The 26,610-nt window shown below is 38.8% G+C and overlaps 1 protein-coding gene across 3 annotated transcripts in view; it reads left to right on the top strand.

Annotated features, from left to right (window-relative positions):
* The window catches only part of CLTRN (collectrin, amino acid transport regulator), a 70,220-nt gene extending 53,534 nt beyond the window's left edge, over window positions 1-16,686 (top strand). For all 3 annotated transcript variants that reach the window (XM_037822420.1, XM_037822419.1, XM_037822421.1), the window contains 3 exons: window positions 3,227-3,340; window positions 6,190-6,384; window positions 15,853-16,686. In XM_037822420.1, coding sequence (XP_037678348.1) covers window positions 3,227-3,340; window positions 6,190-6,384; window positions 15,853-16,009 — 466 coding nt within the window. In that variant the 3' untranslated portion in view covers window positions 16,010-16,686. The remainder of the gene's footprint in view (window positions 1-3,226; window positions 3,341-6,189; window positions 6,385-15,852) is intronic.
* The last annotated feature ends 9,924 nt before the right edge of the window (window positions 16,687-26,610 follow it).

Genomic DNA, 26,610 nt, shown 5'->3' with positions numbered 1-26,610 from the left:
GCTCTCTAAAGGGGAATGCCACGAAATTCACGTTTACAGAGTCTAATACATGCACAGTGCCTGAATAACCTCTCACCAGGGTTCTCGTCTCCTTTCTTATGCCAGAAGTATTATTTAGAATTTGCTTAATTTATGTGAAGTGCACTGTGCCCCACATAGTGTTCTTCATGTAATCTTTTTTATTTGACGTAATGTTTTTGGGATTTATCCTTTCATTTGAGACTCTAGTTCAAGGGTTCTCAACTGGGTTGATTTGACTCCTTAAGGGAAATTTGATATTGTCTGAAGTCATTTTTTGTTATCACAATTGTGTGTTACTGGAACCTAATGGGTAGAGGCCAGGGATGTTGCAAAACATCCTATAGTGCACACGATAGCCCCATAGCAAAGAATTATCTACTCAACATGTTGTACTACCCGGATTGAGAGACACTGCTATAATTGAAATCTTAATATATGAGTGGTGAAAAGAAAACATGTGACAATCTCTATGATACTAAGCACCACATTATTATTATTATTTTTAAGAACAATTATTGAAAAAATTTTTAACTTTATCAAAAAATTAAAAAACAAACAATAAAAACAAACATTTCAAACAAAACTAAAACAAAGAAATAAGAAAAACAAATAACCTAAAATAACTACATTGCTTCCAACACGTTCCTACCCTACCCCAAGAAAATAAACAAACTATAACCAAAGGAATAAGAAAAACAAATAACCTAAAATAACTACATAATTTCCGACATGTTCCTACCATACCCCCCCCCAAATTAACAAACCATAGTCGTTCCTGAGTATTCCCATAACATTAAGATTACCTTCTATAACTTATGTTCTTATTAGACTGTTGTTCCCCCTTCACTATTTGCTGTCTATCACTAGAATAACAAAATTTTAACTATGGAAACTGGGCAACTAGAGACAGTGGAGAAGGAAGCATGTCTTTCTGTAATGTCTGTTCCATGGTGAAGTCAGGGAGGAATGGGTGGGCAGGGGGAAGGCAGGGGCTTTGATATCTCCAGTGTTGGATGGTCCGGGAAAGGACAGGTGGGTCTCGGGTCTTGGCAGATCTGTCAGCTGGAGCAGTAGGAGGTGGCCTGGTGGTGTCAGTGTCCCATATCGGGGAAGATCTGGGGTCAGAAGGACGAAAGCCAATGTGGGCTTGAGTCTCAGGACATGGGTGCAGGGCCCCGACTCTTAGAAGCCAGGGGGCCAGCAGGCTGGGTGCGCTCTGGGGTGAAAGGACCCTTCTGGCGCCACCCCTGTGCGCTGCAGGAAGCCGGGGGTCCCACGAGTGCTGCATCTTCGCCTTGCTCTGCAGGCCAGGTGGCAGACAGGGAAGGCTGGACGTCATGCCTGGGGACAGCATCCTCCTTGCAGGCATTCTCTCTCCTGAAGCGGGATCCTCTATTCAGAGGCCCAGGCTTGGGCACAAAGGAGGGGACCACTCCTTTCCTGACCATGGGCTTGAAAGCAGACGGCTTTGCCTCGGAGCTGGTCCTCCTTCTCTTCTCCAGGAGCTTGAACCAGAGTGGTCCGTCAGGCATCCTTTTGCCCTTGCATTGCCTTTAGTAAGAAATCATAAGTTCTACCAGGTCATGAAAATTGCTGACAGCATGTTGACAGAAGGGCACACTTTCCTGATTGTAAAGTGAATATAATACCCTTGAATGGTCTTTTTTTTAATTAAATTCAGTTTTATTGAGATATATTCACATACCATACAGTCATCCATGGTGTACAATCAACCGTTCACAGCACCATCATACAGTTATGCATCCATCACCCCAATCTATCTTTGAACATTTTCCTTACACCAGAAAGAATCAGAATAAGAATAAAAAATAAAAGTAAAAAAGAACACCCAAATCATCCTCTCCATCCCACCCTATTTTTCATTTAGTTTTTGTCCCCATTTATCTACTCATCCACCTGTACACTGAATAAAGGGAGCGCAAGCCACGAGGTTTTCACAATCACTCTGTCACCCCTTGTAAGCTACATTGCTATACAATCATCTTCAAGCGTCAAGGCTACTGGGTTGCAGTTTGGTAGTTTCAGGTATTTACCTCTAGCTATTCCAATATATTAAAACCTAAAATGGGTTATCTATATAGTGCATAAGAATGTCCACCAGAGTGACCTCTCAACTCCATTTGAAATCTCTCAGCCACTGAAGCTTTATTTTGTTTTGTATCCCCCTTTTGGTCAAGAAGATGTTCTCAATCCCATGATGCCAGATCCAGATTCATCCCCAGGAGTCATATCCTGCATTGCCAGGGAGATTTACACCCCTGGGAGTCCTTGAATGGTCTTTTAAGGAAAAATACATAACTTGTATTTACCAGTAAATGTGTGAAGCATGTTTCATTTTTCTAGAATGGTTGGTCACTGAGCATTTTGCAATTACGGTCTCAAGGATGATGAAAGGTGTCCATTTTTATTTTCTATCAGCAGGGTTGATTTTATGTGGACTCTCCAATAAATTTCAGCTTTCATTAACATATATATCCCCTTCTCTCGGCACACCAGTACAGTATTTCTCTTTCCGTTTCTACTGGTAATCCCAGAAAAGCGTGAGTTTTTCCACAAATAGATGGAAATACCCAATTACAGAAACCAAATTTCCAAACCCAGTGGTGTAATAGACTATAGTGCTTAAGTTTGGGGGCCTGTTCAAGGTGGTGTGAAGGAAACTGTTCCTGGGAACTTTTCCCTCAAAAGCACATGAAAGGGCAGCTACCGGGCGGGTCCTAGTGCTGATGGGGAGGGACAGAAAGTAGAGTCCCCCGGATTATCAAATCCAAGATTGGACAACAGGTTTTGTCAGGACTGAGAGGCAGTGGCTTAATGGTGAGGACACTCAAAAGAGCTTAGTGACGATGCATCAAGAAGAGGTTTTTGAGGGCAGAGAGGAGCCCAGTGTTTGGAGAACAGATGTGTGGTCAGCCAGCAGGTGATGGGAATGAGATCCCTCACTCTCCACTCACTAATTCCATTTTGGGGGCAGATTCCTTATTTAAGCAATGAACCCCAAGTTTATGATTTAGAAAAGAAGGGAAATTACTATGGTATAATTTTCTTCCTTATAAGACATTTCATAATCATAGCAATGACTTTTGTAGCTTAGATACCTCTGAAGATGGTAATAACATCAGAGAAGATGGTCTAATACCATTTGGAATGCTTTTCGTATAATGTATTTTCCCATTGCCTGCAGGATTTCCCATGTCCTCATCTGCAATGTCACCCAGCGGGTGTCATTCTGGTTTGTGGTTACAGACCCTTTGAAAAACCACACCCTTCCTGCTATGGAGATACAGTCAGCCATAAGGTAATTACCACTAAATATGCCTTCACTGTTTTCCATAGATTTTTGAAAAAGTCTGTTTCTTCCCCTGTTCACATGAGTCATTTATCAAGAGGTGAAGGGTTTCATTTTGTTCGTTGTTATTAGAGATTAGTGTAAGTCAGTGGTTCTCATCCCAAGTCAATTTTGCCTTCAGGGAAGCATTTGGCAATGACTGGAGGCATAATATCACCTAACGAAATGTCTGGAGATATTTTTGAGTATCACAACTAGGGGGTGCTACCAGCATTGAGTGGACAGAGGCTAGGGATGCTGCTAAACATGCTGTCATGCACAGGACAGCCCTCTACAGCAAGTCATTCGGCACAGATGTCAATAGTGCCGTGGTTAAGGGAACCTGGTTTAATTATTACCAGGAATGGTTCATCCTGTCTTCTTTTGGCAAGAACACCTTGTGTGACACTATCGTGTGATGCTTCATCACATGGACTCTGGAGCCAGAATGCTAAGCTTTTTAGTGTTGGCATTGCCTCTTCCTAACGACATGAGTGCAGTTGAGTTACTCACCCCTTTGTGCCTTCCTCTCACCGTCTGTAGAGCAGGGATAATCGTGGTACCTCCCAGAGTTGTTGAGAAGATGAAATTAGTTAATAAATGAATTAAGTTTTGAGGGACACATCATGTCTTCAACTTTTATTCAAAAACCAAGAAAAATATTCACATATTTTGGGTCTCAACTTCTTGCCTTTTTCAATGTATAGTCTTTACATTTTAAAGAATACATTTTTTTTTTAAAAAAAAAGGTAAAATTGTGACTCATACAAAATAAAAATAAACACGTATCAAAAAGTTTATTATCTCATTAATTAATGAGGGAGCCAGAAAGATGTTAAATCCAGTTCAAAGAAGAATTCAAGGCACCACACGTGTATAGGACATGAGCTGTCTGGGGCAGCTCTGTTGTGATGGCCTGGCCTAAATTAGTGCTGAATTTGGCTGGAAGATCTCCATGGCGATAGACTCCAATTGGGGAGTCTGGTGGTGAATGGGGATTTAGTCTGTACTTGAGCCAGAACTTCCAGTCAGTCTGAGAGGGGGCTGGAATCCATTCCTAGCCTGGAGTGAGAACACAGCAAAGGGTTAACCGGGTAGATAGAATGGGAATGCGGCACTTTTCATTTTTCCTTGAGGTAAACTAGCAATCAGGTTCATGATTTTTTTTTTGGGAAAGGTTTGTGTTCCCAGATAATCAAAGTTCAGTTATGAAAGCAAAAACATTTCATAACTAGATAAAATTACTTTTAAATTATCCTTTGCTGTGGATTATCTGACTGGGATTCTCCTTCACATCCACGAATGACCATCCTCCAGTGTAGATGGGGTATGAGGGTCTTCACTGATAGCCAGGTGCTGGTGTTCAGAGATTCTCAAGCCATTGTTATCAGGCTCTAGGCCTGCGCTGTCCACTACGGTTGCCCCCTGCCCCATGTGGTGCTTGAAATGTGGCCAGTCCAAAATGAGATGTGCTGTAAGAGTAAAACACACACCAGATTTCCAAGACTTAGAATAAAATAAAATGTAGACTATCTCAATAATATTTTTAATATTGATTATATGTTAAAATTATATTTTATTGGGTGTATTGGTCTAAATAAAATATATTATTAAAATGAATTTCACCTGTTTCTTTTTACTTCTTTTTAACGTAGCTGCTAGAATATTTTAAATTACATGTGTGACTCACATTAAACAATGCTGCTTTGGAAGGTTTTGAAGTCAGCTTGGGTAGTGTGAGTTCAGTAAAGGCCATAAAATATCTTCAAGAAATCTCCTCACTTAGTTTGCAAATTCCAGTTAGAAATTCACTTATTTGGTTGCAGCCAAATAGGCCTTTCTGCCAACCCCTCCTTAATTACAACTAGCACCAAAAATGCAGATATGCACGTAACACGTTAACCTTTATATTTTTCTAGACCTTTGAACTCCTAAACCACCATTTACTTTAATCATATGGAACGACTTGTAGTTTACTGAACAAGTTGTATACTTGACCATGTCTCCATTCCTCTGATTATTGTTGTTTGTGGCCCTCGAACATTCTTCCTACATAGTTTTGTCTAAAGAACTCCTACTTGCCCCTCAAAACATAATTCAGAAGTTGCCTCCTCAGGAAAGTAGACTTCTCACCATACTGTACTTGCCCCTCCCCTGTGCTCCCACTGGGCCCGTATTTGCCTCTTTCCCAGAACATCTGCACCGCACTGTGACTGTGGATGTTCTGTTCTGCAGCCCCTCTAGACTATAAGCTCCTTGGCATTTTTATTTCACTTTGTATCTCTAGCACCTAGCACAGTATCTGATACTTACTAAGTTTTCAGCAAATGGTCATTGAATTAATGAAAAAAAAATGAATAAGTTGCTCCTGGCTACACATCTTTTTTGCTCCCAGTTTTCCTTTCTTCTTACAGTTATTATCCACTTTTGACATATGATTTTATCTTTTCGGGCTGTCAGTATTTATGTAAACCACTTTAAATAGAGTTCTGTCATTCTAACCTGGAAGTTACTTCTCAGGAAATAAAATATGGTGGGCAGAACTCAAAGTTCAAGACTTTCGGTTACTTCTAGGACATTTGCAACAATGGAGGGCAGGAGCCAATAGACTAGCATGTATCTGGCAGTCAGCATTGCAGCTATTAAAAGAAAATTACAGCACAAATGTCCTCAGCAAACTTTCTAATCAACCCAAAGACTCATGTCAGGGGGATGCTCTGTTTATAGAGATATTTATAATATGGAGGGATGGGTCTGTACTTTCTATTTCTAATGTTTTTCTTTTTTGTTGTTTGTTTTTAATCATCACTGTACTTTAGAATGACTAGGAACCGGATCAACAATGCTTTCTTTTTGAGTGACCAGACTCTGGAATTTTTAAAAATTCCTTCCACTCTTGCACCACCCACTGTCCCGTCTGTGCCTGTCTGGATTATCATCTTTAGTGTGATATTTTGCATCGTCATAGTTGCAATTATGCTACTGCTTTTATCAGGGATCCGCCAACGTAGAAGGTAAGATATTTAGAGGGAGTGATTTAAAGAGCTTTTTCCCTATTTTCTCATGACGTGGTCAAACGAGGAGAGGATTTCCCACTGGCTGAAGATAATGCCTTAAGCCTGAAACTTAAAAAAAGATTGATTTTCAAAATGTGACTTTTGCTCTTGTTTTTAGATACCAGTTAGAGTCCAATGTCCCTTCCTTAACCTTGGCTCCTCCCATCACCATCTTTCTCTCTACTCTATACCATGTGAATGTTCTGTATCCAGATTTGATTTTCTTATCTGTGTTGTTATTTTGTAACTGGATGCACAGGGATACCCTGGGCAGACTTTTCAAGTAGACAGAGTTCATCTCTGGTAGTCATTCACATCCACATGCCGGCAAGTGCCACAGTTCTTTCTGTCTCCCCACCTCAGCCTGCCTCTTCTTGGCCTTGTGCTGCTTTGCATATGCCCCTCTCTTTGATGAACTCTCATCTCTCTCGTGCCTATGATAGTATATGGAGCCAAGTGCCTCAAAATGGCTTTTGAATCAACTCCTTGCATCAGGATCACCTGGAACACTTGTTTAAAATGTGGGTTCCCTCGCCCTACTGTAGATCCACCAAATTCGAATCTCAGAAGAGGATGTATTATAATGAATATCCAGGTTACTCTGATTCACTTAAAGTTTGAGAGCTTCTGGCTTAACTACTTTAATATAGATTCCCACTCCCTGAGTTCATTTACCTGGATTCTGGAGCCATGTGCAAACTTTTATGTCTAAGTTATTGATAATTACTCCAAGGGGGAATTTCAGGCCAGTGGGATTTTACTGAGGTAATGGGGCTGCAGGAGAGGAGACTGCTTAGCATGATGAGAGGAGAAACCAACTTTGTTAACAAGTACCTCTGATCCGGAGGAGCGGTGGGAGAGTCCTCAGCTCTTCAGTAAACACTTTAAACACTTTGATGCTTCTCAACCTTCCCATCTGATATTGAAGAAGAAAGATTCTGGTAAGTGGGAATCACAGAGGCATGCAGTGATTTTCAAAGGAGCTGGTTCCCACATTGGACATGTGGGATGTGTTTGACCAAGTATGTGTTTGACTAAATGCTTCTCCTGAGGCTTATTACTTTCCATATGTTTCCATGTGTTTCAGCAGAAGGTAATCATTTCAGTCTTGGGCTCTGTAATTTTTTTCACAGTTGATATGTGAAATGCCATGGAATAAATGTGTTTTCTGTCTAGTCTTGGAATTAAACTCAAAGATTAGGATCAAATTGTATTTGCTTGCTTTTTTTTGGTGATCTTGGCATATCATGTAATGCAAGGAGCATTAGTGCAAAGTGTTTGTTCATTTGGTTTGGGGTTGTTTGTTTTGAGAATATTAAGAAATATCCTCTTAAAATTTTGAATACCTGTGTTGAGTATTTTTAAGTTTTGTATTAATTCTGAGATGCTGTGATCCTAACAGTTTCTAACGATCATAACCTTAGTGAATTCACTTCATCTCCTTGCTTCTCAATGTCCTCACTAATGCAAATACTGTATTATTTAGGATAATGGACTCTGGAGACAGACTGCTTAGGTTCAAATTATTTATCTCTTGGGTTCCTCTCTTGTCTACACTAATATCTCTATTGATATGACGGAGCTCAGGCAAACTGAGTGTGGTAGAATATTATTTGTGGTGCCAGAGTCAAGTGGATGCATTTATCTTTATCGTCTCTACGTGGATAGCTTTTCTAGTGCAAGAGCGAGGTATAGTGGAAATAAATTAACTTGGGGTAAAAATAGTTAATACAGTGGGTTGATGAACAGGTGCGTGGCACACAGTGAGCACTCAATAAATGTTAGCTGTTACTATTATTTTATTATCCTGCCATTTGCTGGTCTTTCAGCAAGTTTGTGTTGGGATCAACTATCTCTTTCTTCCTGAGCAGATTTTGCAGTAATATAATAATTGGGTGTGTAGCATCATGATCTATTGCCTGGGAGAAGTGAAGCTGTTGTCACAACCTTGCCTGTGCAAATTCATTTCATGCTCAAACTAGGAAAACAGATGAACAAATCCCTGTGCAAACCTGGAGAGCATCAATAACTAGCAAATAAAGTCAGGACAGTTATAACAACCTTCTGAAGATACATTGATTTGCTGTGTTTTAAGTTTGATACCATCTTTGGTGGGTTTCTCTTAGGCAAAGTGTTGCTTCAAAGGTAGTGAGAGGGTACAATTAGAAGTGGGGAGAGCCTTGAAAATTGTGATAAAAGCCCTTTGCAATCATGAAAAAGATAGGAATTTCCCCCCAAAGCCTTTAATCATGAGGAAGACAGTCAAAGAAAAGCTCAACAATCCAATCCACACATTAGATTATAATGAACATAGTTTGCTGAGGTACAAAAATCTCAAAGTCATAAGACTGGGAGGGATCACAGATTCATCTAAGATATACCTTTCTGCCTCTATGCAGAAGGGTGCCTGTGTCATCTAAGACATATGCATATTTAAAATCATTATGGAGGAAACTTCTCAAGCAAAGCCTTAAAAATTCTGTCAGGTTTGTCAATAACGGCATTGCATCACCTATTCAGAGCCACTGAGTGGAAAGTATGCCATCATTGGAGCCCAGTATGCTAACTCAAATACAGCTGTGCCCTTTAGCTGTATGACCCTGACCACATCACCTGACTTCCCTGGGTCTCAGTTTCTCCATCTGCAAAATGGAGACAATGTCTCAGAGGACTTTCAAGAGGGCTGAATGAGATAAATGTGTGTAAAGTCCCCGACATATAGTATGCACTAAATAAATGGGAATTATTATTATCCAAGATAGCATAACCCATTGCTTGATTACAGGGTGCTAGGAATGAATCTCTTTTCCATCCTGATATTAGCCACCATCCTGTAGAAAATTCTCCAGTTCACTGACACATTGCTTGGGATTTTATTAGTGAGCAAACAACTATTTTAAAATGCAAATGATCCTATGAGGTCTATTAGTCACTGTAATAGTGAGGTACTAGTTCACCAGCTTTAGAACAAAGGAAAATAAAACAAAGCAAAAATCCTGACTTGTAGCATTTGCTGATTTCCATGGTCTAAATTCTCCTATCATGGCCTAAAAATCCTGAATACTTAGCCTGTACCAGCTAGCTGCAGCATACCATCACAACTGCCACCTCCTTGTGAGATAATTTGGGCAGGCTGCTTCCCTGTTTCTATCTAGTTGAGAACAGCAGTTGATGCAAATGAGAGACTTGTTGAAGGAAAAATGTTGGAAAAGTGATTTTAGTCACTTCTGAGCCACAATTAGGGAGCTGGGCAGATGGGAAGGTAGCAAAGATGAATCTCATCTACTTCACAACGATGTTTGAACTAGATAATCTGTGCCTAGTCCCAGCCCAGAAGTAGATGTCTTAGTCATCTGGTTAGCTTTATGATGATAGTGATGATGACGATGATGGTTATAATGGTGATGATGATGGTGATGTGATGATGTTGATCATTTAGTGTATATTTTGGTAAAAAGAACATGGGATCACATCTCTTGGTCTTGGGTTACAGCTCCGGGCCCTGGCATTTAATAGCCAGATGACCTTGAGAAGGCCACATATGGAAAATGAGGAAAATAATATTTTCTCAGTTAATTGTGATGATGAGAAGATCAAATCAAAGAATACATACAAGGGCTTTATACACTGAAAGATGCTTAATCAACATCAAAAAGCAGTTACAAAGTGCTAATTCTCTATAACCTGGCACTTTGTACTATACAAGGAGAGTCATGGACACAGCACAATTCTACACTTGTCTGTACACAGTAGAATGAATGTATGAATCCAGTATATGAAGAGACCATTAGAATGTTAGGGTCTTAGGAAGGGACCCTAATGATGACCTAAATCCATCCCTCCGGAAGCCCAAGACCAGAGAAGTCAAAATATTTTATAGGTTACTAGGGACAGGGTGGGGGTAGGGAATAGGGAATTGAGGCTTAAAAGGTATGGAGATTCTACTTGGGGTGATAGAAAAGTTTTGGTCATGGATGGTGGTGATGGTAGCATAACATTGTAAATATAATTAACAGCACCAAATTATATATTTGAATGTGGTTAAAAGGGGAAATGTTAGGTTGTATATATGGTACTAGAATAAAAATTTTAAAAAAACATAGGATTGTCTAACACAAACAATGAACCCTATTGTAAATGATGGTCTATAGTTAATAGTACAATTATAAAAATGTTCTTTCATGAATTGTTAACAAATGTACCACACTAATACAAGGTGTTAATAATAAGGTGGTATATGGGACCTCTGTATTTTATGGATGATTTTTCTATAAACCTACAACTTCTCTAATAATAAAAAAACAACCCAATAAAAAATGGACAAAAGATTTGAATAGAAAAAAATATTTTTTAATCCATGGAACTGCACAGCACAAACAGTAAACCCTAAATTTTACCATGGACCATAGTTAGTAGTACAATTATAAAAATGTGCTTCCATCAATTGTAACAAATGTTTCACACCAATGCAAGGTGTTATAATAGGGTGGTACCTCGATGGTTGCTAACATGACCACAGACATAGGGGACTGGTGGTTTGATGGGTTGAGCCCTCTACCATAGGATTTACCCTTGGGAAGACGGTTGCTGCAAAGGAGAGGCTAGGCCTCCCTATAATTGTGCCTAAGAGCCTCCTCCCGAATGCCTCTTTGTTGCTCAGATGTGGTCCTCTCTCTCTACCTAAGCCAACTTGAAAGGTGAAATCACTGCCCTCCCCACTACGTGGGATCAGACACCCAGGGGAGTGAATCTCCCTGGCAACGTGGAATATGACTCCCGGGGAGGAATGTAGACCCGGCATCGTGGGATGGAGAACATCTTCTTGACCAAAAGGGGGATGTGAAAGGAAATGAAATAAGCTTCAGTGGCAGAGAGATTCCAAAAGGAGCCGAGAGGTCACTCTGGTGGGCACTCTTACGCACACTTTAGACAACCCTTTTTAGGTTCTAAAGAATTGGGGTAGCTGGTGGTAGATACCTGAAACTATCAAACTACAACCCAGAACCCATGAATCTTGAAGACAATTGTATAAAAATGTAGCTTATGAGGGGTGACAATGGGATTGGGAAAGCCATAAGGACCACACTCCCCTTTGTCTAGTTTATGGATGGATGAGTAGAAAAATAGGGGAAACAAACAAACAAACAAACAAACAGACAAAGGTACCCAGTGTTCTTTTTTACTTTAATTGCTCTTTTTCACTTTAATTATTATTCTTGTTATTTTTGTGTGTGTGCTAATGAAGGTGTCAGGGATTGATTTAGGTGATGAATGTACAACTATGTAATGGTACTGTGAACAATCGAATGTACGATTTGTTTTGTATGACTGCGTAGTATGTGAATATATCTCAATAAAATGAAGATTTTAAAAAAATAATAATAGGGTGGTATATCAGAGTCCTGTATTTTATGCATGATTGTTCTGTAACCCACAACTTTCCTAAAAAAAAAAAAAAAGAAAAAAAAATTTTATTCCTTTATTGACCACCTATTCTGTGATAGGAGCTGTAGCAAGGATTGTGGAAGAGACAAACGTAGATAACACGTGGATGGCCCTTGCTTACAAGGAGATTATAATCTTGTGGTTGGTAGCAAAGCCAGGTCAAGGACTTGGGACATAGAACCCCATCTAATCCAGCTGAATGGAGTCATTAGTAAATTCACTTGGCTTGTTCCTGGTTATTCTTCTGTTACCATAACTTCAATAGTCATAGAGGTGCATTTGGATTTCCACAACACTTGCTTTTCACACAAGGGATGGGGCACAGCCAGTACTTCTTTCATATGTTGAAACTTCACATTCATATAAAGTCGTAATTAAATGAATAAATCATCTTGAAAATAGTAGTGTAAATAAAATCAGAAATATCAGATTTAATAATTGTTTTCCTTTCCTGTTCTTAAATGTACATACCCAATATGAAACAAATATAAATGTGTTTTGAGTGGAGCCTGAGGAGACTAAATAGAATTCCAGGTGAACTCTTTCACCAACCCTGTTAAACTTTGAAAGCTAGTAAGAAAAATAAGTGCCATATATCAAGTGCCTGCTACATGGCAGAAACCAGACTAGATACTTTGTGTGCATCTCATTTAATTCCCTCTGCTATATTAGGCAGACTTGATTATTCTCCCTGTTTTTCTGATGCAGGACCTGAGACCCAAAGATGTAAAGCAAGTGGCCTACCATCACATGGTTAGAAAGCAGCAGTAGCAAGATTTGAAGCCAGGCCTGCTCGATCCCAAAGCCCATGGGTCTCCCTGTGCTGCAGTGCCCACTCAGATCATCGTTCCAATAACACTGACCCTTCCCGGACAAGTCATCCAGAATGATAACAAGGATGGTCCTAACCCCCCAGTAATTGATTCTGTGCTGTTTGAAAAATCCTATTTGTCCTTTATTGTTTTTCTGCCTATTCTTGGGCCTTGGCTCTTCAGCACTACTTTATTTGAAGAGAGACAGAAATCCTCTTTCTGTTTTTACCACCACTATTTTGTCTTGAGCAAACCCTGTTCCTCACACGCCCTGCCTCTGAGGGCTACCTGATACTTCCTTTCGTCCCCTCCTTTGCCCCTCTTCCCTTTGGATTTATGAGTGGTGTCCACTCTTAGGGCTCCTAGGAGCTTGTTCCACGTATTTCAGTCACAGTTTTTTCATCTCTTCCTGAACCATCTGACACTGCAGGAAGAGCGGAAGTCATTAACACTCCATTTCATTTTTCAGGAAAAAAGACTCATGTTTTTAGCAGGACATCAAATCAGAATGATCCAGATAGTTAAGTTTTACTATTCTTGGTAAGAGCAATGCTCAGGCAGTGAGTCACTTTATCACAGTGCACAATATGAAATGTGACAATTATTGTATTACTATTAGATAACCTTTGAGCTTCTTATCTTGTCCACCAGCCAGCAAGTCACTGACACTGCAGTTTATGAAGCCTAGCAGTGCTGAGACTCTAAACAACTGGATCTAAGGTCACACAAGAACAATATGTACCTAATTTTCACTGACACGGTTCAGTTCGATAAACTTCCATAGTGATTTCTATTGAAGTCTTTTCGGATGAGGATTTATCCTTCTTTTGAAGCAGAGAAACTTGTCCCCATCCACTTGCATCTCCCTTTTTAGTTCCCCCATTCCTTTGTGATGCCTGATAGATTCTTTTCCTTTGTGGCTGAGGAGTGGGAGAGGAGATTCCTCACAATGGTGTGCATGCCTCCAGGTCTCTACTAGTTTTCTTCTCACTTTGTAAAAACATTTTTAAAGGAAGAAACTGGCAAATAGACACCTGGAAACCCATTATTTCTAAGACTGTCATTGGATTATCACCTACTGCAGAATGCTCCATCCACTAAGACATTTTTTGTAATGTGGGTTTCATGCGTACATACACAAATTTCAGGGTAAGATTTGACTGTTTAACATCTATTTATTGTTATGGAAAATTATTATTCACTCCAAAACCAATGAGAACTGAATTCGGGGGAACTTGCATGAGGCAGACAATGATAGTTTATAAATATACATTTCCTACTAAGGCTTCATCAGTACTTCACCTCACTCCTCTCTTTTTATAATGGAGGGAAGGAAGGAGGATGAGTGAAATTTAGAGTTTTTCCATTTCATAGAGTCCTTTCCTTTCACATTAGAACAAAGACTGTCCCTTCACTTGATCCATTCTTTTATCCATCCATTCATCCATTCATCCATCTGTCCATCCATCCATCCCTAAGCACATTGGTTGAGTGTCTGTTCTGTCTGAGTCCACATCAGCTGTTTTACAAAATATTTTTAAATTTGTATCTGTCTGATTGGTTGCTCATGATGAGATTCAGGTCAAACTTTTTGGGGGGCCAAGGCAGGAACAAAAAACTATATGTGTGTGTGTGTGTGTTCTTCTCACTGCATCACATCTGGAGCCACTTGTCAGTCTTATTATTGGCAAAGTTCGCCAGATTTCTCCTTTAGCAAAACACAAGTTTCCTTTGGTAATTAGTCTGTTGCTTGTGAGGGGTGATACTTTGAGACCAAATGAGTATCTTCTTCCCCAATAATCTCTCATCCAACTGTTTGGTTATCCTTGTCAGAATTAACTGTTACTGTAGTGGTGATTTTCTACTTTTGTCAGTCCTATATTAGTTGGCATTCTTCTGGACTAATAGGAAATTCTATCTTGATTATCATCGGGGCATCTTCACCACCTCTTTACCTGCCAAAGACTCACCAAGGTCCTAAGAGCCTCTGCATTGGTGGGAGTCCACCTGGGCCACCACAGCGATGCCCACCATCCCAGCATGGCGATCCCTTCACGTCTGCCTCTTTGGAATTTCCACAGACTGTGGAGACAAGCGCGTCTTTGGCACGTCGGGTAGCCTCATGCCTAACCTCATGCCTCCATGGTGTCCCCATAGAGTGGTACCCCAACATCCAACCTCTCATGAGCCTCAGGGGAAGCTCTCCCCTCTCTGCCTCTCTCTGGTTGCCTAGAGAGGCACCACTTCTCTTTCCTTTGCCTACCTCCATGACATAAAGCATAATTGGCTCTGTGTCTTCGTTTGTCACAAAAGACAGAAAGAACCTTTGGATTCAAAGGCTATAGCTTTCCACACTCCAAGGAAATATTAAGTGTCTGGTCACCAGCCTGAGTTAAGGTAGCAGGGTCTACAAAGGGTCTGAGTAAGAGAAATTCAAAAGTTTACCCTTTCGTGTAGAGTTTTCTGGAATGACCTGGAGTTGTAGCTATGAGTTGTAATATAGTTAGGAAAATGTGTTCTGAGTTCCAAAAACCTGGCTTTCAAATGAATGCAACCTTTTTGTAATGTATTGAGCCAAGCAGCGATGTCTACAATTCATAACGGTTACTTCCTTTCTACAAAGTAATATGAATTTGCTTCCTGACATCTCATTTCAATTTGATTTTCACTCAGTACTTTTGGACCACTCATTTGCCAAATCCTGTGAGAGGAATTTACTACATTTTTAAAATTCAATTTTTGTTAAAGTTGTTCTTCTAAAGCTAAAATTTTAAGCTTGCCAATTTGCCACACATCTTCCTCAATCCCTCCATGCAATATGTGTGTATGAAAGTGTATATATTTGTACACAGACATATTCATTCATAAACAATATGCATATATATATTCATTTGTGTATATATTCATATGTGTTTAAGAACAAGATAAGACCACTTGTTCCAATCAATATGTATATTTCATTCACGCAGATTTCTTATCTTGATAGTACCTTTTGACCTCATCAGCTCTTTATGGTCTTTGAAATTTCTTTGAAAATACACAATATCGTTGATTATTTCATTATCTTAAGATTCTTCTTCTCTTTCCTGCTCTCCATGCTTGTATAGAAAGCCATACTCAGCGATGCTCACTCCCCTGGATCCAAATCGTGCTTTTTATGTCCTTTTAGGAATAATAAAGGACCCTCTGAAGTGGATGATGCCGAAGATAAAGGTGAAGCCACGATCACAATTGAAAACGGTATCCCCTGTGACCCCCTGGACATGAAGGGAGGGCACAGTAACGACGCCTTCATGACAGAGGAGGAGCGGCTCACCCCCCTCTGAAGAGCTGCTGACCTGCTTCCCCAAGGCAGGGAGACACTTGTTTCTGGAAATGCTACTGCTGAGCATCCCAAAATATCAAGGGCAGATGATGCATTTTGTTTCACCATTCCACTTCTTTTGTAAGAAATTTTGAATGTGCATGAAAGTTAAAGGCAATCAGTGATAACAATGAAGACAATTGAAATCATAAGCTGTCGACTACTGAAAATATTTAAAAATGTTTCTCTGACAATACAAGTATACTTCTGTGGTGTTTGTAGTTACTGATTTATAAATGCTTTAAAATTTAAGCATTTCCAGAAATAAACTCAGGGCACTATATGTATGTATTTCACCCTTAAAAGACGTAAGGAAAAAATTTTTTTTCCAGTGGAGATTGCCTATAATATGGTGTAGAAATCATGGAAAATGGATCTTTTTTGAATATTGTTTATATCACTCTGTATATGACTAAGTAAGCAAGAGTAAAAAGTAATTATTGTAAATGGGATTGATAAAAATGGGAATGTCGATACACAGGGTGGAATTTGACCCTGTTATCATACCAATAGTTGCTGATATATTTTCTGAATATCCGTCTCTAATAGGGCAGTTCTATTTGTTGACTATTTCTGAAATTGGTAAAAATCCAATCTATGCTGATTTAATAAAGCACTAATCATTTCTTTTTGATTATATGACTGATTGTGATCTGAGATCTATTTTCACACTGTGGAAGTTAGACTAACTTTTATTAGTTATATTTAATCTGCTCTACAGCCTTAGAAACAAATTTTTGTTGTGTATATCCTTGTTGGAAGACACCTTATAGATCTTTTCTATTTTTTATTACTTTTTTAATTAGAGAAGTTGTGGGTGCCTCCTAGATTTTTGACTTGGTTTTATTTCTGGATAGGCCATATATTATTCTAAATTCTAACAAACAGTATTATACATTTAATAATAGAAATTAAGTTTGTTACTCAATCTCCCACTATCACCGGTCGTTTAAGTTACAGCAACAGTCTCTAATTCACTTCCCTGCCTCCAGTCTGAGATGTTAGGTGCATACAGGAGGTTAATTGGGGAACGCTCTCAGGAGATACACCTGTAAGAAGTGAGGAAGGTGACCGTGGCTGACAGATTCTAAGGTGGTCCACCACCATTCCCGCCTCCTGATGTCCTATCTTTATGTAATCCCTTCTTCACTTCTAACGAATAGAATACAGCAAAGATGATGGGATGTTACATCCATCATTATGCTATTTAATGTACAAGTCTGTTCTGTTAGCTGACCCTCTGTAAAGATTCTCCTTATTGGTGTGATAAATTGAGTGGCCATGTTGGGAAATCCCACATGACAAGAAACTGGGTGGCCTCTAGGAAAAGCAGGTGGCCTCTAGGCACCTAGGACAGCCTCCGACCGACAGGCAGCAAGGAGCTGGGGCCTCAGCCCTATGACAGCAAGGAAATGAATCCTGCAAACAATCTGAGTGAGCTTAGAAGCAGATTCTTGTCCAGTCGAGCTTCCAGATGAGAATGAAGTCGGGCCAACACCTGGATTGCTGCCTGAGCATAGGACTTGGATAAGCTGTGCCCACACTCCTGACCCATGGACACTCTGAGATAATAAATGTGTTGTTTTTAGCTGCTAAGTTTGTGATAATTCCTTATGGAGCAATAGGTAACTAATAGAGCAGTATCAGGCAGAAGGAGAAGTTGACCAGCAACATGATTACAACAGAGGCCTTAGCCAGTCCTCGGGGGGAGGTGCCCTGCAGAGTTGTCCCAGATTGAGACAAGGTCCAGGTTTTTATAGCTAGTCATTGGCCCTGGGTGCTGTCTGGGAGAGGGTGTACCCTTGGGAGAGGCAGTTCCCAGCCATGGGCCTTCAGCAGCCAATGTTCCCAGCAGCTGGGGATGGGTGCATGAGCCCTGAAGAGGGTGCCTGGCATCCACCACACCCTCTCCAATCCATCAGCTGCAACTGCGGCTTGAATGAACGTCCAAAATGCAAACCCAATCCTGTTGGCTCCTAATATAGAGGCTTTTTAATGACTTCTCATTATCCTTAGGATAAAACCAGGCTCCTTAACACAGGGCCTGCTGTGGTTTGGCCCCTGCCTTCCTCTCTAACTTCATCTCTCACTCCTTCTTCTCTCTCTCTCTCTGATCCAATCATACATAGGTCTTTTGCTTCCAGGTCTTTGATCAAGCTGTTCCCTCTACCTGGAACACTCTTCTCATCTCTCAGCCACTCTTTCTAGACTAACTCCAGTTTGTCCTTAGGGTCTTTCTCACTTAAACATCTCAGCCTCAGGGAAATCTTTGCTGGACCTCTGGCTATGTGCACCTAGAGTGTCCAGATAATTGTCCTCATTTTGTAATGTAATTATTTGTCTTCTCTTTGGACTTTTAGCTTCATCAGGACAGAAATGTCTTTACCCGCCATATAGTAGATCCTCAAGAAATATTCGTTAAGCAAATGAATTGATATTTTATGAGTCTAATTGTGCATATGCCTTGTTACTTTAAACCCTTTTGGAAAGGAGGCAAAATAGAAATAATTTGAGAATACCAGCTTGCACACATTTGCTTCTTTCTCATTAAATACTTACGGTGCCTGATGCATAGTGAGTGCCCAATAAATACATTTTTACCCTATTGTTTTCTGAAGGTGATACCAACCTCCAGAAAAAGGTTATAGTTCCTTTCCTGTAGAAACTGGTGTGAATATGCCAAGCTATGTCATGGTGCTGTGGCTTGGCTGCAGCCAGATACTCTACTCCAATACCCTCGTCTCCCTCCTTCTGATACCTACTTGGAGAACACCTATTACCAAGCTTAAACTGTCACTTACTCCGTTAGGGCCAACTTCTCCATTAGGCACAATAGGCGCAGTGTCTGGGGCACACAAGAGTTTTATGGGCCCATGGACATGTGTTAACTTTTTTTAAGTCAGTAGAAAAGATTAAATTTTAGGTTCAAAGATTATATTCATCTTTCTATCAATACAGTAAGGAAATATATTTTTAAATATGTTTTTTTGGAGAAAGCGAAAGTGCCCTAGAGCCCACAGAAGTCCTAGTGCAGCCTGCCTCCATAAAAGTTTTTGTGACTTCTTTACTTGGCCTCCCCTCCTCTACCAGATAGAATTAACCACTGCATTGCAACCTCACTATATCTACAGATATCTTTAATTATAATGACTATAACACTGTATTTACATGTCTATATCTTCACACTACAAATAATATTCTTAGAGTCAGGGTTCAAGTGACTTAGCATAGAGCCTAGTTTCATTCCCTTCCTCCTTCCCTCCCTCTGTCCCTCCCTCCCTCCCTTCTGTCTTCCTCATTTCCTTCCTTCTTTAGTCTATAATGGTGAGCAAAATCAAGCACAGCCCCTGCTCTCATGGAGCTAAAAATCTACATAGAGCTCAGTAAATGTTTGTTAATCAACAAGCAAATGTGGATGTTACAAGCTCATTGTCTTATCCCTTCTGGCCCCCCTCCACCATTGATCACCCAGGGTTGGGGTTATTCGGGAAGCCCTAGGGAAAGAATGACTGGGGAGAAGAGGTGGGGGTTGAGGGGACAGCAGAACATAGTTTCTCCCTACTCTATTCCACCCTCTCTCTCTCTGACAAAATGGTGGTCACCTGGAGCCCACATGGTGTGATGGAGGCAAGCTGCTCATGGGGCTGACTATTGTTCTTTTAGGAATCATCTAGACCATTGCTTTTCACACTTTAATGTGCATATGAATCGCCTGGGCATCCTGGTAAAATGCAGATTCTTGTTCAGGTCTGGGGTGGGGCCTGAGAGTCTGCATTTCTAACGAGCTCCCAGGTGAGCCCAATGCTGCTAGTCCTCAGACTAGGCTTTGATGAGTAAGAATCTAGGACCTGCCCTAGCCAATACAGTATCTACCAGCCCATGCATTCTCAAAAGGGGTGATACCACCCCAAAAGAGGCAAAAATTGGTTCTTGGGGAATGAAAAATAACTTTTTTTCCCTGCAAATCACAGATATACATATAGCACATAAGAAGATATACAGTATATCTCTTAAAATTTAATGATGGGGGGACATTTTCAAAGATGAAATATGTAAAATCTCTTTACAGATCACCATTGACAGATGAACATTTGCAATTTGGTTTTGATGGTAGGGAACATTAACTTTAAACCCCAATTAAGCAAAATGTTATTACTCCCAGATAATTCCATTCTTATTATTAGTAGATGTGAATTACAAAAATTACAATTATTACTATTATTATAATGTTTTGAATTTCAGCAATAAAAAACTTGTGGAAATTTATTTTCTTTTTTGTTTTTTTTTTTCCTTGTTATTTTCTGTTCTTGTTATATAAGCACCTACATAATGTCCTTGATTTTGTCTCTTGGCCCACCAAAGTCTAAAATATTTACTATCTTCACAGACCAAGAAGATGGTTCTTAGGGAACTAGTAATAAAACTGTGAGATAAAAATAAAACACTCAGAAGAGAGTATTTTATTTTTTAAAAATTGGGACATCTGGGGGGAATAGAAGACAGATAAGATTGCCAGAGTGTCACACAATCAAGGGAAATGGGTTAAGGTCTGCCTACAAGGCAGGGTAACTGAATTAGGGTATTTAGGTACCTTTTAGACACCCAGAACACTAGCCTTCATTCAGACAGTGGTCAGGGCTTGCTAAAGGTTGAGAGGACCTATTATTATCTGGGAAAGGTCATACACAGAGAAGTAACCCTATTAGGAACTTTGAGGAACAAATTGGAGAAACTATCCTTGAAAGAAGAGTACTGTATCTACTAGAGGGCATAAATTCTTAAACATTTTCAGGGGAGGTATACTGTGGTGTAATGTTGGGAGGACAAGACTTGGAAGACTTAGGAGCAAATCCCAACCTGTCCCTCTCCCTGTCCTTGGAAGAGTATAAAATGAACTAAAGTATGTTAAAGTGTCCAGCATGTTGTGTTGGACATAAGAAGTGCTCAAGAAATGTGAAAGGAGTTTGAGTTTGTGGGTTCCGGGTTTTTGACTGGGGCACCATTTTCATTTGGGAACCATGTGCTTTTTACATCATTAGGGCTTCCTTACTTTTATAAGGAGAGGAATGAGATTTGACCTCTTGGTTGGCGAGATATGACATACTAAAGAACCATTTTCTATCTTACACCCATTTGCGTTGTATGCTCCAGGAGAAGAGTATAGCTTTGCATGTAGAAGTCTTTTAATTGGTGAAACATCATCTGAATCCAATCAATATGTACAAGCAAACATAATCCAAGACATATATTCTCAACAGGATGAAAATTGATTTTTGGTGAGGGGTATTATAGATATTGCAATTGTTTGTAGCCCTCTAAAGAGCCACAGTACACAAAAAGATATACAATATGTCTATGGTATGAAAATTTCATAGGAGATCATTAGGGGGAAAATGTCTAAATACTCTCAATAATGAAAAAAAAGGTTGAGAAACATACTAGATACGCTTCTTATTTGGAAGGCAAGGGATGAACCCATTTTGATCACTAGATCATTTTTGTCACTGTCTATTGATTCTGATGGCAGAGGGTTTTATTTCACTGGCCAAGGTCTGCTCCATTAGACATCTTTGTTGGGGAAGTTTTCTAGTCTAGCAGACATGTGCTGTAACCTTGATAGTCAATATAACAGCAAAATGGAGTTGATGTCTCCTGCCTACTGCCTTTGACAAACACTCTGGGTAATTAGACAGCTATCAATCATCAGCCACACTTTTCAGTTTTAATTTAATGATCCCATAATGTGCCATGAGGAACACGTTGCGAGGTGATATGTACTGGAAATGAAATGTTGTAAAGCAAGTGGAGATATAGCTGTTATTCCAGTCTCCAAGTCCTTTGTGAAAACTACTTTATGAAACAGGAAAGACAGAAGTGTCTGAAAACCAACCCAGTACAGAAAAAATTAACCAGGATAGTGATATCCGGGCTTGTTTCACAGGTGAAACGTAAATGCAGGTAACTTATTTTTTGGTATAGTTTCATGTTTTCCACAGGAACTGTCCAGTAAAAAATATCATCATATAAAAGAATGCAATGAGTTCTTGTATTTAGAGTGATGTATGATTAGAATTCAAATATGAATGTCACAAGGTGCAATATGCACATATTTCTGGATAAGGAACAGGGAGTAGCAGAGAATACGGTTTAAGAATCAAAGAGAGAAAAAAAAAACCTAAAAATTCCCAATTCCCCATCTTAATTTCAAATTCACGGGGCCCCTTGACATAAGGTTTTGTGTCCCATTTTACATGTTGTTTTTCTTCATGAGAAAAAAATATCGCATGTTTAGTTACCTCAATTATATAAGCAACGCATAGACTTTCTTTCTTCCTTTCTTTCCCTCCCTCCCTCCTTCCCTTCCTTCCTTCCTTCCTTTTTTCCTCCAGAATTTATTGAATGTCCACTCCATGCAAATTACCATGCTATGTTCAGGAAATAGAGAAAGAAATGTCCTGGAAGGGACCCTTTTCATTATATATGATGATATTAAGTTTACTACTGAGTGCCATTTTCTTTTAGGGAATTTTAGCTTGATTGAATTAATGGTTTCTAGTTGTGGTTGATTGACTGATTCCACTCTTTATTTTCATAGTATTGCTTGAAAAAGTTTTTTTATGTCAGATATGGGCACAGAATGAGGGCCAAATTATAATGCACAATATTGGTCTCCTATTATAACACAGTGGAGGAAGAAATGTGGTGCAAGTAGATGGTGTAAGACTCTACAGTGGTATCAGGTGGTAGGAGAGAGTTTGGCCAGTAAAGAAATACAGTTGTGTCCCTAGACGTAATTCTTCCAAAATTATTCCTTGATGTGACTTATATTTTTGGGAAATTAGTGAATATATGACAGTGGTGATAGATGTGGGGTGTTGGATGAAGGAAGACATTTCTTAGACCCAGAGAAGGTGAACCTACTTTTTAAAAAATTATATATTTTTTTAATTGGAGAAGTTGTAAGTTTACAGAAAAAATCATGAAGAAAATACAGTGTTCCCATATACACCTCATCACATGCAGTTTTCCCTATTATTAACACTTTGCATTAGTGTGGTACCTTTGTTACAATTGATGAAACAATATTATTACAATTACACTATTAACTATGGTATATAGTTTACATTAGAGTTCACTGTGTTGTACCATCCTATGGTTTAAAATTTTTTATTTTAGAAACATATGTACAACCTAAAATGTCCCCTTTGAACCACATTCAAATGTATCTTTGTGGAGTTAATTACATTCATAATGTTGTGCTACCATCAACAACATCCATTACCAAAAGTTTTCTATCACCCCAAACAGAAACTCTGTACCAACTAAGCATTGATTCCCCATTCCTTTCCCCCACTCTGGCATCTTTAGGACCTTGTGTTAGGCTATGGTTTCTGAAATTTTACATCAAAAGCACAAACAACAAAAGAAAAATAGATGATTGGAGTTCATCAAAATTAAAAAGTTTGTACATCAAAGGACTTCATCATGAATGTAGAAAGACAACCTACTGAATGGGAGAAAATATTTGGAAACTATATATTGTGTAAGGGTTTAATGTCCAGAATATATAAAGAAATCCTATGACTCAACAACAAAAAGACAAACAATCCAGTTTCAAAAATAGACAAAAGACTTGAATAGACATTTCTCCAAAGAAGATACACATATGACCAATAAACACATGAAAAGATGCTCAACATCATTAACAATTTATCCATTGATCTGCTGATGAACACTTGGGTTGCTTCTGTTTTTGGGCAATTGTGAATAATGCCACTATGAACGTCAGTGTGCAAATATCTGTTCAAGTCCCTGATTTCAATTCTTTTGGGTATATACCTAGAAGTGGGATTGCCAGGTCATATGATAATTCTAGACTTAATTTCCTGGGGAACTGCCCAACTGTTTTCCACAGTGGCTGCACCATTTTATATTCCCACCAGCAATGACCTAGTGTTTCTATTTTTCTGCATCCTCTCCAACACTTGCTGTTTTTCCTTTTGTTAATAGTAGCCATTCTAGTGGGTGTGAAATGGTATCTCATTTTGCTTTTGATTTGCATTTCCCAAATGGTTAATGATGATGATGTATAAAACTTTTTAATTTTGATGAAGTCCAATTTCTATTTTTTTTCTTGTTGCTTGTGCTTTTGGTACAAAATCTAAGAAACCATAGCCTAACATAAGGTCATAAAGATTCTTTCCCTTGTTTTCTTCTAGGAATTTTATAGTATTGATTCTTATATTTAGGTTTTTATCATTTCAAGTTGATTTTTTAAAATTTTTATTTTGAAATAATTTCAAACATATAGGACAGTTGCAAATACAATACAAACCCCATACAGAGAACTCCAACACCCCCCCACCCCCAGATAGATATCCGTATCTACCAATTTTATATTTTGCTACCCTTGCAGTACCTTTCTTTCTCCTTCCTTCCTTCCTTCCTTCCTCCCTCCCTCCCTCCCCCTCTCTTTCTTTCAACTATATCTATTATCTTTCTATCAATTATCTATCTACCCATTTATCATCTTCTGAACATTTGAGAGCAGGTTGCATATATCATACTCCTTGAAATCATAACACTTCCATGTACATTTCCAAGAACAAGGATATTCACTTATGTCATTAACTTAACTGCAGTTTATTCAAGAAAATTAATATGGATGTAAAGCTTAAATTCTATATTCCAATTTTTCCTTATGCCCCCTTTGAGCTTTGCTCCTCCATTCTTAGATCACTCCAGTATCATATATTGCATTGATTGTCATTAACTCTTAATTAACTCTTTTTTTAAAATTAACTATAGCAAAAAAAAATTTTTTTAAAAAGATATACAATAAAAAAACATTTCAAACAAACCATAACAAGGGAGTAAGAAAAAGACAACTAACCTAAAATCACTACTTTACTTCCAACATGTTCCTACTCTACCCCAAGAAAATAACCTAATATAGCAACATTTCTGTGAACTTGTTCCTACCATACCCATCACAAATTAACAGACCATAGTCATTCCTGGGCATTCCCAGAACATTAAATTTACCCATGATAGCTTATCTGTTCTTATTGGGTTATTGTTCCTCCTTCATTAATTGCTCTCTATCATTAGCTCCCCTACAATCTACATTATAAACCATTTATTTTAGGGGTGTGTTGTTTAACCTCCAGGTGTTTGTGAATTTTCTAAGTCTCTGATGGTTATTGACTTCTAATTGTATTCCATTGTGGTCAGAGAATGTGCTCTGAATAATTTCAATTTTTTTAAATTTATTGAGGCTTGTTTTATGTCCCAGCATATGGTCTATTCTGGAGAAAGTTCCATGATCACTAGAGAAGAATGTGTATCCTGGTGATTTGGGATGTGATGTTCTATATATGTCTGTTAAATCCAATTCATTTAACAGACTGTTTAGGTTTTCAATTTCCTTATTGGTCTTCTGTCTGGTTGATCTATCTATAGGAGAGAGTGATATGTTGAAGTCTCCCACAATTATTGTGGAAATATCTATTGCATCCTTTAGTTTTGCCAGTGTTTGTCTCATGTATTTTGTGGCACCATGATTGGGTGCATAAACATTTATGATTGTTATTTCTTCTTATTGAATTGCCCCTTTTATTAGTATGTAGTGGCTTTCTTTGTCTCTCATAACATCCTTGCATTTAAAGTCTATTTTATCTGAGATTAATATTGCTACTCCTGCTTTCTTTTTTTTTAACAATTTTTTTTTATTTTTTATTTTTTTAATTTTTATATTCATTTTATTGAGATATATTCACATACCATGCAGTCATACAAAACAAATCGTACATTCAATTGTTCACAGTACCATTACATAGTTGTACATTCATCACCAAAATCAATCCCTGACATCTTCATTACCGCACACACAAAAATAACAAGAATAATAATTAAAGTGAAAAAGAGCAATTAAAGTAAAAAAGAACGCTGGGTGCCTTTGTCTGTTTGTTTGTTTCCTTCCCCCATTTTTTTTCCATTTTTATTGAGATTGTTCAGATACCATACAATTATCCAAAGATCCAAAGTGTACAATCACTTGCCCCTGGGTACCCTCAGACAGCTGTGCATCCATCACACTTAATTTTTGTTCAATTTTTAGAAACTTTTCATTACTCCAGACAAGAAATAAAGTGAAAGATGAAAAAAGAAAAAAAGAAAAGGAAACTCTAAACCTCCCCTATCCCTAACCAAACCCCCTCAATTGTTGACTCCTAGTATTGATATAGTACGTTTGTTACTGTTTATGAAAAAATGTTGAAATACTACTAACTGTAGTATATAGTTTGTAATAGGTATATAGTTCTTCCCTATATGCCCCTCTATTATTAACTTCTAATTGTATTGTCATACATTTGTTCTGGTTCATGAAGTGATTTCTAGTATTTGTACAGTTGATCATGGACATTGCCCACCATAGGATTCAGTTTTATACATTTCCATCTTTTGACCTCCAACTTTCCTTCTGGTGACATATATGACTCTGAGCTTCCCCTTTCCACCTCATTCACACACAATTCAGCACTGTTAGTTATTCTCACATTT

The sequence above is a fragment of the Choloepus didactylus genome, chromosome X (assembly GCF_015220235.1).
Source record: "Choloepus didactylus isolate mChoDid1 chromosome X, mChoDid1.pri, whole genome shotgun sequence".
Taxonomy (NCBI): Eukaryota; Metazoa; Chordata; class Mammalia; order Pilosa; family Megalonychidae; genus Choloepus; species Choloepus didactylus.
This window is presented reverse-complemented; position numbering and strand designations above follow the sequence as displayed.